The sequence below is a fragment of the Branchiostoma belcheri genome, unplaced genomic scaffold (assembly GCF_001625305.1).
Source record: "Branchiostoma belcheri isolate BF01 breed outbred unplaced genomic scaffold, Haploidv18h27 scaffold1, whole genome shotgun sequence".
NCBI lineage: Eukaryota > Metazoa > Chordata > Leptocardii > Amphioxiformes > Branchiostomatidae > Branchiostoma > Branchiostoma belcheri.
Genome location: NW_017802379.1, coordinates 8,885,753 through 8,900,779, shown reverse-complemented (window position 1 = coordinate 8,900,779; position 15,027 = coordinate 8,885,753). Strand labels below are relative to the sequence as shown.

Here is a 15,027-nt window from a genome sequence, read left to right as displayed (position 1 = left end):
CAGCAAACAGACCAGTCTACGATTCCCCAATGTACACGGTAGTCTGTGCAAGACCCCTATCATATCTGGTCGGAACTACAGCATGATATCACAGGATCTTAATCATGTCTATTTCATGTTAGTCCATCAAGCATACTGTGAGATGATATTGAAAAATGGAGTACAATTATGTTTCGTCCATTCCTGACATCGTTATGAAAATCAAAGAACAAGTATGTTCTTAATTTAAAAGATATTCAAAAGAATTGAAGAATTATCATTTCTGTCAATTCCAGACATTGTAAATGAATAATGAAAAGTGGTGTACAATAATCATGTTCTATTTTGTGTTGTATGAATATTTGTATGAACTTTAAGTTCACCCCATTTCCTGTGTCTGCACTTTTAACCTGTCAATCTCCCCCACCCACATGCTGTCAACCTACTCTGGAGAAACACAAACACCCAAAATAAATAAAAGCGATAGACTACAAATGTTTTTGGATTTGAAAAATAAAGAAAAACTTCACCCCATTTCCTGTATCTGACCTTTTGTTGACCTGTCATTCTGCCTGTCAATCTTGCCACCATTGACAACCTACTCAGTCTGGACAAACCAACAGCTCACCCACCAAAAACAATACTTCCAAACATGTACACCAACCAAGATCACCAGACTGTGCTGTTGCAAAACTATCTTTATTGCATTGAGCAACAAAAGGCTTCCAAAGTGCATGGGGGACCGAAACCTGGTGGTACATACATACAGACAACATGAGAGATCAGATGAGTTTTGTCTATTTACAGACATTTTCACACTGGAGCTCACAATTTTGTACAGCATCAAGCCCATGGTATACCATACATTCAATGTGATGTCAGGCATTAAACATGACCATTACCTACTTGTACTTTCCAGGTATACAAACATGTGAGATGACAACTGTATGTGCTGACAAAAGTTGGGACGTTTCACATGAATTCATAACAGAGTTTTAAACTGGTATTAACTAGAATGGATATACATATAGACATGCATGGTAACAAGGAACAACTTTAACCATAAAAGTCAATACAATTGCCTTGACTATTATGATTTTTGTTTAAAGCTGATTTTCCAATGGCTTTGTGGTGCAAATTCTAGATACACTGAAGATCAGTGAAATGTAACAAATGTTCTTTTTGTTTTGGAAATAATATCTTAAATACAAGAATGTCACTAGGAAATTCGGATAGCAACATATAGTACATGAAACAGAATTGGGACAGTGACAAAGATAGCTTTCTTGTTTTCTTCATTGAATTCGTATAATATAGAAATTGCTCAGGTTATACATGTATGGACCAGGGAATGAGTACATTACAGAATTCTGACTGAAGTGACAACAAAGATAATGGATACAAAAAGTTGACAGGTTTGAAACATTGTATGCACAATTTTACATTTTAATATAAAACAACTCGTTGTTGATGCGATGTAGAAAAACATGCAAATGTTGACAAAAAAAACATGACAATTTGGAAAAAATGATAGTTTGATCCAAACTGCAGTGACACTCGATGCTTTTTCAAAACGGGAAATGCACAGCCTACACTCTTTAACCTTCTTCCTGCTGCCCTAACGTAGGAATCAATACAAATCTGGTGCAAAATGGCTACCTTAGCGGGTTGAAGGTTAAAAGATTACACTTTAGAAAGACCTGGCCACCACTCAAACAAAACATAATTTTAACAGATACATTTTGTATCTACTGGAACCATATAACCTACACAAAGAAATAAAATTACCGAAACTGAAAGAAAAAAGTATTTTGGGATGATCCTAAGATCCAAATTTTTGCATGGGAGCTTGCACAGAATGTTGGCTTACAGCAGCAAATTTACTAGTTGCTGTGCAGTTTTTTAGCCTTACTACACTATACATGTACCGTATGTCCTTGTAACAATGGTGTAAAAGCTATATTCCAGCCCTACTTTAGTCATATATTACGCAACAATTTACTACAAAAAATAACTAGAGAATTCGTATAGCTATATGCATTATGAGAAACTGACATGTCATGTTGAATAATAGTGACCTTTCTCATTTTTGTCACAGTTCTGCAAATTTCAATGGATTACTAATATTTCTTATGTAGTGGAGCTTTGATGACTTATACAATGTACATGACTGCAATCTGGAGTGACATAGCTTCTTAAAACACACCAGAAATATTTGGTACAGTGTTGGAAGTTTTACATGACAAGAACAATGTTTAAATTATGCTTCGAGAGAAAATGTTTAACATTTGGATTGAGGTGGTGGCTAAATTATTTGAATATTTTCTCTTTTTGTGTGTGAACTTGTTCAAGATTTGCTTTCGTTGTTTTTATGTCGAAAAAGTGACCAAAACTAACATTTTGCTCATATGTTTAAGACTTCATTCTAAAATGAGTGAACTGTTATATTACACTGTTTAATACACAACCAATCAGAACCTCTTCAAAAGTCTTTTGACAGGGAATCATAATATTTCTGGGCCTGAAAACACTTTTCCAATACTAAAATATTTCATTTGAATCAAGTTTTGTTGCATTTGGATCCTTTTCCCTAATATCTAGTGTTAAACACAAAGTCCAATCGAAGTTTCGTAGGACACAATTATAATCCACTCAATCCAATAATTGATGTTAAACACTGTCTTGTAGTATAAGAGTTGATAGGTCTTGAATATAGGAAGAATTTCTGACTCATCCCACCCAAGTTGCTAACTACATGCCACATATCATACAACTTATAACAGGCATAACATCATTTTTAAATCGACATATAATAGGGGATACCTTTACGAACTGGGAGACAGAATATATAATCATGTATTGCACCGCATCAAAAACATTCTTAAATATGTACATAAACGTAACACATATTCTTAAACTTCGTCCTTTTCTCTTGCAACAAGCTGAAAGTCTTGGCTTTTTCCATAGTTCAGTTACAAATTGCTTAACTTATATATGGTCTATTTGATCAATAATAATAATGCATTGTTTTGACATGTAAACTTCAGCATAAAGGCCAAAAAAGATACGCTTACAAAAAAAAAAAAACATTTTACAGAATACCTCCACACTGAGCCAAGCAAATTAAGGTAATTTACAAAGTTAAATCTCATTTAATGCCAGCACTTGCCATGGTAGCTATTTGGTGGTATCAACATATCAAATTACATAGAAATATTCTTTCATATCTATTTTTCACAATGTCTTATAATATTTGACCTTCTGGCCAATGAGCAAGCAGCATTAAGTTATTACATTAGGAGGGGGGGACTTTCACTAGAACACAAGACAGCATGTCAGCAGAACGTACTGCACCCAAATTTTTCAGAGTTTCCAGTGGATGTTTGGTAAGCATTACTTCAAACGTTTTCATGTTACAGACGATACTTTTACCAACACAACATTTGAAAACTATAGAAGATGTCATCCTTAAATATGCGAATATGACCTTAAACAAGACATTCTGCTGAAGTGCGATGCACAATATATTATGTAGTTTCACACAGGCGCAGTCCATTCTGATGTGCTACACAAGACCAGGTTCAAATTAGCTTGACGTTACACTAATTACAAACTCATAGTATCAGATTTAGGAGCATCCTCAAAAACAACTTCAGCTTCAACCAAAAGTACTTTATAATGAGTTAAGTTTCTCACTTCACTATTTGAATCATGCGTTGTTTTGAATCCAATGCTTTTGAAAGACGTGTAGGGCTGGGTGGCTTTACAAAGCATTTCAAAAAGACGGTGAGACATTGCGATTCCTTCTTGCCAGCTCATTTCATTCCCTCCCTCGTGCAATCATCTAGTTTTCGATGACAAATGTTTTAAATGGTGCCGTGTATCTATTTTAACCTACTCTATCAGTCTGCTGTGCTATGGGCATTGATTGTTGGCCTTTTTCATTTATATACACAAGGAGCCATCCCATTTCAGGGAGTATCTAGGGCCGGTTATAGTGTCCAAGTGGTACCAGCTAAAACAGCATGCTTATATATTTTGCCCCTTTTGAATTGCATCCCCAAATCCTGCAGATGAGATGCATCATCTTAGATTTTCAATGCTTTATCTGGCAAGGAACAATTTTACTGCAGTTGGTAGATGTCTGAAAGGCTTTTTTCTCGCACGGACTCATTTTCTTACTGGATTTTATACATAAAAAGCCTTTTTTTGGGGAGTGGGCAGAAATTTTCCAAAAATTCTCTGTAATTTTAAACTTCTAACAGTGTCACCTTTACAGCCATAGACGCTTCAAAATTCTGTCAATCACAATTAGCAGTTCAACCAATGAACTGCCATTAGTGGTTTGACCAATGAGAGAACAGCAATTAGCAGTTTGACCAATGAACTGCCATTAGTGGTTTGACCAATGAGGGAACAGCAATTAGCAGTTTGACCAATGAGAGTGGCTGCATGTCTGTCACATGTTGCATTTTTATGTTTTTACTCTGTACTTACATGTTTTGATGGGTGGGCAGGGCTTTGGACTATCAAGGTCGAAAAGGTTCTTTTTTTAAATTACGTTCAGTTGACACAAGATTTGTTCAATAATTTGAACAAAACATTGGTGCAAGGGAGGGACAAAGTTAATAATAGAGGTAAACCGTTGATTTCTTTCACATGGCACCAGTATACTGTTTTTTCTTTAACCTTCAAATGATTCAATACAAATAGTTTCCATATACTTACAATGATTACTGTGGAAGAATGACGAATTACAATTAACCTAAACAACTAGTACAATGCTGAAACTCATGAAAATGTTGAAATATTGTGGATGATGCAGCCTATTGTGTGCTTGAACACTTAATAATTGCAAAGAGAAATGGACTAAAAGTGAAATGCATATCATCCTTTTTCTTTTTACACTATGGCTCAGAAAGCATGTCATTTATCTAGGTAAATGCCTGATTCCTTCAATTTTGTTGGAGTTTCTTGAGTTATGAAATATTACAGGGCTGAAAACATTCAACAATTTTCCTAACCTTTGAACAATTATGTACAGTTTACTTACAAAAATTCTTCATATAGCTGCATAAAACTTTAGATATTTGTCATGTTTGAAACATATTATTCCCTAACACTGTTTTACAGCACATTTTTGTTCTTTGTTTTCTTTTTTTTTCTCAGAGATTTTGATACAAAACTTAACCTTCTGCAAAGACAGCTTTAGCTGGTACTATTTACTTACAATGTACATTATGGGTACAAGCCCAACTTTGGTTTGTGATGTTCAAACTGCGTCCAGATTGAAATGCTGCTCAAAGCTACCTGTACAGGACATCCACTCACACAACAGTACTTCAGGATAGTGTGTAATGAGTACAAAAGCTCCTCCTATCTGTTATGACTAGTACTGCAAAAATCTGTAGTTTAAAACTTACATATGGTAGTTCTTTGCACATGAAAGCGCTTAGTAAACGTTCTGCCTATTAAATTGCATGGCAGAATGTTTGTTGAACAGAAACTCCAACAGGTAACACCGAAAAACCCTTTAAAATTGGCAGGTTTTAAGGATTCCTCCTTTTCGATGGAGCAAAAATCAAGAAAAGTCGTTAATGGTACACCTCCCCAGCACTGAATGATTAAACCAGTTGTCACAATTATTAGCATACCCTCTCCATAGCCACGGCAGTAACTCTGCAGTAACTTAGTTGTAAAATGGCTATACTGGATCCAAGTTGCTCGTCAGTGAGTCTTGTCAGCTTTTTTTTTCTTGTTTTTCGTTAAATTTCACTTCCGATGCTGTTGAGCCTTAGCAGGCTCATGCGTATGGTACGTGTTATGTTGTCCAAAGATTTTCCCCATCCAGTCTTTGTAATAATGGGTAGATGCTGTTCATCAGCTATACTTAGCTAACAATGTTCATAACTATCTACTGTGTAGTGGTGGTAGTCTCTAGCCCGGTTATAGTCCTTGATGGAAAAGAGCATTCCCGATTCATTGTTATTGAGGCCTAACAAGTTTACCACACTTGCTAGCGTGTTGCTCTCTGTGAATGTGACATACAGTCACGCAGAAATGTCTCCATGTAACACTCACTCCGTGGGTCTCTTCTCTGAAGGAAAGTGTATGTAATGATTTTTGATTTGAATGGCGATTTTGAAGCGTAGACTGTTGTTGTTTCCTTGGTTTATACCGTAGCTACGCTGAAAGCCCGCTCTTGTAGTACTGCACTTTTGTTGGATCTGGGGAAAAATACAAGCATGGAAGATTTTGATTTGACAAATTGATTGAATTGAAAATCATACTTTCATGACAGAGCTTAGGCTACCACATGCAAAAGGATAGTGAATTGCTTACATGGTTATGCAACAGTGAGAGGGTTAATACAGCCTACAATTTTGCTTTACCACAAAACTTAAACATTTACATTTTTTAAACAAAAGACATCTATTTTTCTTGACTTAACAGGGACTTATCAATTGATAAAAATTATACATACTAACCTTCTTGACACTGCTTAAAGGTTTGTTCCCATTCTAGAAAACAAAACAGGAATAGTTAAGTAATTGAGAAATGGCAATGGTTTCTTACAGTATTTAGTATGCTTACAACACATACTCCTAAATTCTGAGTGGTGCAGGTGTGCAAAAATGTATTTCAAGATAGTTTTAGCAATGACAAAAGTGATGAAACAAAGCTTGAATCCCTTACCTCTGTACAAGTAGTTGGCAGCCTCCTGAAAGTTGTATGTTATTTCCTCAGGTACAGAGGGAACGGGGGGTCTCTCCGTGTGTACCCCAGGGTCCTCTTTGTGTGTGACGTAGTTCCCTTTGGTCATGTCTACATTTTTTACAGCAGCATTGTCCATCATGACTACACCTATACTACCTGGCAAGACAGTATTCCCCAGTCCAAACTCGTACTGGGGGACCTCGGGGGGTGTGAGGGAGAAATCCCTGCTCACCCTCACGTGTACCTTCCCCGCGTCCCCCGCAGCCGACATGTCCTCCGATTCATTACTACCTTGGATTGCACTGTCCGCGTTAACGTTGTTGGGTCCATCAAACACTTCCGACGGCGAGAGAAACTGAAACGGACTGTTTTCAAAGTTGAGAAGGATGGCCTGAAGGGAGGAGTCCTCCTTCCCGAGTGTTTCCGAACACGACACCGCGCCTAAGGGGGTGGCACGCGTGCACACCTTCCTCGCGTAGGCTTCTGAGGGCCCCTTGACCTCCGCAAGGTCGACCTTTCCAGTCCCTTTGCTCTGTGTAACGTTCTTTTCCAGATTGGCAGGGTGGGGACAACCCTCTCCCTCCTGGCTTTTGGCATTATCGTACGCGCCCCCCGCCTCGCGAGGCGTCGACTCGTCTTCCTTCAGACAAATTTCCACCACCGGTAATCCGTTTGGCACAATCACATCACTTCCCTCTGGCAAGACAATGTTCCCACTCCCCTCTCCGTCCATGGCGTCTTTGTTCAAGCTAGGGTTCTCCCCCTCGCGAAACTTCTCTAGCCCTGCTTTTAGTTTACTAGCGTAGGTCATTCCCCCTCCCCAAGGACTTGAAGCCGACTGTCCTACGGGTTTCGTTGTTCCATCTTGCATAGTTCCCGGAGTCAGAGGAATTTCGGTAGAATTTTGCTGCTGTACGTTCATTATCTCGCTCCCGATCCGCGCGGCATTTCCCTTCACCATGTCCTTCGAGAGTCCGTTACTGGTAAGAGTTAATTTTTCGGGGTTCTCTTGTGTTTTTTCTATAACAATAGGATCTGTTGTTTCCTTCTTTTCGGGGTTAGAAGCATTGCTCTTACCGCTGTCGATTGAGTTGGAGCTAGCCCCATCTTGGCTGTTTATGGTCCCACTATCACTGTCTATAGAACATTCTGATGAGGCTGACTTTAAGGCACCCACAGACTGTTGCTTTCCACCTGAAGAAATACAGACGTTAACTGTTAGAACAAATAGACAGTGGCAGCAAACATTAACCTCCTGCCTGCTGAAGCAGCTTTATGTACTGCTTACACTAAGTTACAGGGTTATGTAGCATGTAAAGGTACTATTGAATAGTTAGCTGTTGTACTTCAAGACACATTTTATCAATGCATCGACATTTCCTCTAAGTTATGGAATAAATACTATCTATTGACTCTTTTGAAAAGACGAAGATCACAGGGCAAAATAAAGGATGGAGGACAGTCATTGAAAGTGCAACCAGGTCATAAAAATATATCACCTCTAAGAAGTCACAAATACGGTTTATGAATTATGATCATACATGTATACAAAGAAACTGTTAATACAGAGTCATAATCCGGTAGAATGTATTTTGCTTGTGTACATGTGTTATATGCCAAAAAACAGTTACTCAAGCAACTGGATATGATTTTGAAAATTGCTTGAGTAACTGTTTTTTGGCATATCGTATTACCTGGATGTCTAACCTTCATCGACGTACATGTGTTATAATTACGTAAGCTAAATGACAGTTGTACTAGATGACCATTTCAGATTTCAAATACATTCCAAAATAACAGAAATGCTGGTAATTTTATGCATCAGTTAATTTTCTAATGCACTTTCTCATCTAATTTATTGTGTCAAGACAAATTATGGAATTGTTTGTTTTGAAAAATAAAAAGTTAAAGGAATGTGACAAATCCATTCAACATGGTGCAAAGGTAAAGGGTTAGGACAAGTGCATGCACATCTCCAAACAAAACCATGGCCTTTGCGGGGAAAAGAAGCTGGATGATATGAAACAATGTTCCCGAAATTTAGCTGCCACACGAAGGGACTCACTTTTATTAGCCTTCTTCTTCTTTTTCTTCTTTTTGCGACCGCCTTGCGAAACACTGCTTCTCCTGCTCCCGCTCGACTCATACTGCCTATCATCATCCTTTCCACTGTCCAGGGACCCCCGGCGTTCCAGCCCGGTACTGCAGATTGCATCAAGTGAACTCGTATCCCCCTCTTTAGTCTCTCCCTTGTTCAAGAGAGTCATGGCGGATTTTGTAATACTGGTAGCGTCGGGAGGGTATCCGAATGGCGGCTTCTCGCTTTCCCTGTTTTCCCACATTTTTCGTAGCTGCTCGCTTGAAGCTTTTAGTTTCTCGGCCGTTTTATACAACTGTGAAAGTGAGGGAAGTGTGGCTCGCGTGGACACGGGGTGTTTAGGAGTAGCAGACAATTCTTGTTCTTCCTTTTCTTGATCGTCGGCTACGATCCCAGATTCTTGAATGACCGTTAACTCGGTGGTAGCTGACTGAAGAGCCGCGAGTGCGGATGTTGTTTTTGCTATCTTTTCTAGGACGTCGACTTTTGCATGTTTCAGGGCTTGGCCACAAGTCCCTGTCTGGCCCGTCTGCCCTGGGTTATCCGTATTGTTACCTCCCGTCGACACCGAGCTACAACCTTGGGGCGGGCGTTTTTGCAGGCGGCGCTTGCGTTGGTAATATTCCTCGGGAAGGTCAGTCGACTGACCGCCCCCAGATTGACCAGCTTGGGGCTGACCACTCTCCGGGGTCAGGGATTGTTTGACAAGCCTGAATTCCTGCTGAAAGATTTCCTCGGGGAGTTCGGACAACTCTCGTGCACGTTCCTTGATGTGATCTACCTAGTAGTGAAGACAGAACAACGGTGGCATGTAAAGATGGGCACCCACACCCCCGCCAAACTCAACACTGCACACACCACACCAGGATAGCTGGGAGGAAAAACAGGAGAAAAAACAGAGAACAAGAGTCACTCCTTAATGTGAGAAGAACAAGGTGAAAAATCAAATACAGGACAGATCTTTAAATTAGAGCTACAGTTTCAATGCAATATACCGGTACCTACATAATATAACAGTAAAATAGGTCTGTGCATGCTAATATATGCTATATAATAATTGCTTAAGTTATTATTGTGCTTATTGGAAGTTACTAATCATCAGTTTCTCAGTACACGTAAATCCTTGTACAAGTATAATTAATACTGAGAGAAAAAAAATATCAAAAGGCTCCTTTTAATTCTCATGGATTTTGTATAGTTTGCATTATCATAATATATATGTAGCATATTTTAGCAAAATTACACTTCTATGTAATAAGTATATATTAAGATGCAAAGTTTCTCAACTGAAATATATTGAAAATGTTGCCCACTGTTTCACTATCAAGTATTGCTGTCTGGAGGGCTGCACCCATAATATGTCAACCAGAATAAAATTAAGATCAGCCCACGTACCCAGATCATGACATTACCATTGGGTCGTATAGCTTTGATAAGTTATTCTACTGACTACTATGATATGAGGCACCAAAACAGAATGTTAATTTCTATATTTACCTGAGTTCAGATTTTCAAGTCTAAGTCAGAACTACATTCCCTTAAACTTTAGAGAAGCATACTTTCTTTTTATATAAATATAATTAATATGGTTAACATCTGTGTACATATATATGTATGTTGAGATGTTAAAGGAATACTAGTACTGGGGCTCTCCCCAAGCAATGAAGCAAGGGTGCTCCCCCTTTGCTCTAAATCCTAGCACCTCTCCCAAAATTTTCAAATTTAGTTTTCTCTTAGAATTTCCACAAAAATTCCCTGATTTTTCATAAACCGAATTAGGGAGCACCTCTTACGTAAGAATTTCTGGGGAGACCCCTGAATACATTTAGTAGAAGAAGATGCCTTTTATAAACATATAGTCTCCTTTTGTACATTTCCAAGGACTTTGGGTGGTGCATTGTGACAGTGAATGAGTATACTGTGCGTCTCTGCCAAGAATCGTGTGAATGAAGAATCAGTCTGTCAAATAATGTACCAAATAAATGATTTCTGTCCAAAGATTTCATGTCTGAGCGATCAAGTCCCAACTTGGAAGATCCTGTTACTCTTTCAGCCCTTTGCATTCAACCCTACATGTACGTGGATTTGAGATGTATGGTTTTAATGGTATTAGATATACAGGAACTTGACATCCTCCACTTAAAGCCACTTGAACTCAATTCTGCATGAGATGTTCCAGCCGGCATTGATCACCTTAAAGCAACAAATCAAGAAACGTAGGACAACCTCTGCAGTAATGCTGCGTTGTCAGTGATACTCGGGCACATGTGCCAGATGTCTTAAACATTTTCTCTGAGTTACATTAATTTACAGTTAGTTTAACTAACTAATTACTTATAGTACCTTTGATTCATCAGAAAAAGAAAACGTTTTTTTAGATGGATGGATTTGTTGTCACTCAAAGTAACTATGTAATTTATCAGTGTAAAGCAAGCTTTTATAGTACTCTTAAATAATTCAAACTCTACTACTGGATAAATTTACAGAGATCATTCCCAGATATTCCATAAATACTGTTTTTCTAGAACAATTTGTATGTAGTAGAATTGTCTGTGGCTATCGTTTACTTGGATGTCTAACCTTCATCAATATACCTTTTATTGTAGTACTATAAAACATGTTTTACAGCTTTGTTGGCCTGCAAACGCCCACCTATGAATTCAGCCTAAAAGTAAAAGCCATATAATACTAATAATTGCTATTCAGACTTTTAGAGCAGTACTAAGGGTAGTTGCTATGCTGATGCAATCGTCAATTGAGGCACTGCAAAGCAATTTGGCTGTCGGTTGACCTTTGCAGCTACAGTAGCCCAGCAGGGGGCAGCTCTGGGCCAGGGTATAAAAGAGACGGAACACGACCTTGCTTGAATTAAAGCAGACATGTATGCCCAACGTTACAGGGTTATGAAAAACCAGGGCTCAAAATTTATTTTCTGAGTGCACTAGTGCTAATATAAAGATTTAAATGCACAGAAACAATTTTGGGTCCACAACATAAAAATGTCAGCAAAACCTATTTACAGAATCTGAATCTTTGCTAGAATCTGAAATTCTATAGAGCTACCTTTAAAAGTATGATATCTTTTCTGACACTCAAAGTCAAAAGTCAAGAATTTTATAACACATTGCTTTATACTATATTATATATGCTGCTGTACCTTAACTTTACAAATATCTAGGTATACAACTATACCAGTGTACTCAGTCAAAAAATAGGCACACAGCTCTAGTTTTGGGTGAACATAAATCATAATATGTGCACTCATTATTTGGAGCCCTGAAAACACTTCCAAATCACCCTGATACAAAGCAACTTTGAATTTGTTTTCCTAATTCACAATACTATATCAAAGTGTCTATACCTGGAGCTGATTTACAGTGAGTGAATGATCCCGTGTCAGCTTTAATATATACAAACGTTAAGGTTGTCTTTTATTTTGTACCATGCATCTTTACTATTCATTAAGATTAAGGACATCTTAAGCTGTTAATCTTAATCCGAAAGTACTTACAAACAGAAACAATGAATCTCTAAATGATGATGATTTTACCTTGCAACTTTTCATGATGTATACATAAAAGATTAATAATAACATATAGATATATGATGTTGACAACCTAAATAAATCCCTCTTAACACAGATTTATGTATAAACAGAACATCCTGGGTGCACAACAGAATTCTTCTATTTATAGACTTGAATCTGCGCATAATATTATTCCCCACAATGTGGCAATACAACACATAACAGTGGCCCTTAATTTTTGTCAAGCTATACAATATACAATTTTTCTTAATATTCTTCATTGACTATCCATGGAAATGGAACAAAGTGACATAGTAAAAAGGGATATAGAATGTCCTTTTCTTACAGAATGAACGTAACTTTCTGTCGCTTTCTATAAAGCCATGAAAGGTGTGCTCTCAGACGTTTCACCAAACACATGGCAATTATGCTATCTATATGCATACAGAAATTATAATACTGTGTGCATATCGCAAATTGCAGCACATACAGTTTACGTGCACATGTACATGTAAGTCATGTACGCATGCCTATCTTTAGGCAAGGCTCAAAATACTGGGTGCATGTGCACCTTAGTGCACCCAAATTTAGAGCTGGGCACCCAAATGTTTTGTGTAAGTTTTTGTGTAGGTTTACTTTAAGTATATGTCAAGATGTTAAATTTAGAGTAGTACTAGTATTTAGCATATTCTTAACATCTAAGTGTCAGAAAAATAGTAAAATCATTCTTGTAGTACTTTTCTTTAGAAACAAAACATAATTAGTTTTCGCTGATATTCTACTTATTTTATCTTATATAGTGCACCCACAGAAAATTTTGTGCACCCAATTTGTTAGGTTGGGTGCACCAGTGCACCTATTCCAAAAAATGAATTTTGAGTCCTGTTAGGGGTGGGTTACCAGCATTATAAAACCAGTACTTCATTTGGTGCCAAATGGCTACTTTAGCAGGTTGAGGGTTAAGTTACAAATGTAGTTTAATATGCACAGGATCAAAACAGACTTAACTTCTGCAATGGTCACGAATTTAATTATAAACATATTCAAAAAATAACATCTCAATTCATGGATCACCTGAAAGTAACAACTTAGTATACTCCAAAACAGGTGCTATGTCCTACCAGACATTGCTATAGGTATGAATATATTTTTTTACGATTATTTTTCATAAAATTAATTACCAGTTTTGGCAAATTGAACAGGAGATTGGCAAAGAAACGACCCATATACTGTAATGTAATAGTTCCTCCCACGCCAACCCTATATTTGAATCTAAGCGTGGGTGGTGAATGGTGATGTGCTGGCAATGCACGATAATTTTTTTTGCAAAAATCGAGGGGCGAATCAAAATGCTATGACTATAGTATGAGTCATGATATGACCAAATATGGTTTGCCTAGAATTTTGTCACATTGACAAGCCTGCATTTCATTTACAACATTGTTTCTAAATTATAGTACTAAAAACAAATCAACATAACAAAAGTAACTGAAAGTAATTAAATTTTGTCACATTTACAAGCCTGCATTTAATTTACAACATTGCTTCTAATGACTGAAAACACATCAACATAATGAAAGTACTAGTAACTGAAAGTACCAAACACAATGCAAATAATTATTGGCGTTAATGTTTTGGTGCAAATGAGTAAACAAATTCTTTAATTCTCAATTGTGGTTCATGAACAAGACGCTGAAATATTAAACTTCTTCTATACCATTTCTATTCTTAGAAGAAAACCTCAACCTTAACCACATGTATGTTGACACAACAATATATATGAAGTAACTTCAAAACCAAAATCGTGAATAGGAAAGTGTTCTGTGACCTGCACACACAACTCGTGTCAAGTGTTACCACCAGCAAAAACGCTAGGAATATCTTACCGAGAATATAATCATATGCGTCGGCACAAACTGCATAATACTGGCATAAACCTATGGAGTGAACTCAACTACGGTGTAAAATTTATGCCTACAGGCTAACGGCAGTCGCTAGTGTGCCCACGTTTTGACATGACATGTGTGTTGCCAAGACTATAATTTTACAATTTCTGGAACCTTCAAATACTGACAACTCTGGTAGCCTTTTTAGTTCAAAACCTGGACCCTCCAGCTTTACAATCTGAGGCTCAGTGCCGTACCTCTTTTTTTCCCGCGCCCGCCCCATCATCACGATGAATCATGACGAGATATATATCGTTCGACTTTGGTCAGAGAAAAGGCGCCATGGATGGAAGAGCGTACATTTTTGCACTCACATGTGGCGCAGCTTTGCAAAGAAAAGCACCACTTTCATCGCCTCAAATCTCTTCGAATAAGTGTTTGTGAGAAAGTCTGAGACAATGTTAAGGAGAAGAAGGAAATTTTAGTGTCAAACGACGGAAAACGGCGCTGGAAAGCGTGCCGCAACGATCGCAATGTCAAGAATTTTGCACTGTCAGGTGGATGCTTCGGCCGGTAGAGGGCCGGCGAAACCCACCGCTTCTTACCTCATCAAGGGGCATTTCCTGAGGAATAACAGTGTCGTAAACTTCTAGGAACTTCTCTGCATCTTCTTGTCGAAGTGCATCAGCTAACAGAAACGCTATGTGCCTTTCTTTAGGGCCTTTTCCCACTGAATTCATGTCCATTTTCCAAAGACAGGAGCGCCATAGTTACTCTTGTTATTTGGCTTCAGCGCATGCGCTCGCAATGCACGATGGGTA

The 15,027-nt window shown here is 38.0% G+C and overlaps 1 protein-coding gene across 2 annotated transcripts; it reads right to left on the bottom strand.

Moving 5' to 3' along the window:
• Positions 1-5,932: 5,932 nt before the first annotated feature.
• On the bottom strand, positions 5,933-15,022 carry LOC109465565. Of its 2 annotated transcripts, none has more exons than XM_019762926.1 (5): positions 14,812-15,022; positions 8,762-9,575; positions 6,676-7,890; positions 6,468-6,500; positions 5,933-6,206 (listed from the first exon to the last, which is right to left on the bottom strand). In XM_019762926.1, exons 1-5 carry the CDS (start codon positions 14,950-14,952, stop codon positions 6,163-6,165), a joined length of 2,247 nt encoding a protein of 748 aa, XP_019618485.1. In that variant the 5' UTR covers positions 14,953-15,022; the 3' UTR covers positions 5,933-6,162. The 2 variants fall into 2 exon arrangements, with proteins under 2 accessions (XP_019618485.1, XP_019618490.1); XM_019762931.1 differs by having other exon boundaries at positions 8,762-9,665; positions 14,812-14,994.
• Positions 15,023-15,027: the final 5 nt, after the last annotated feature.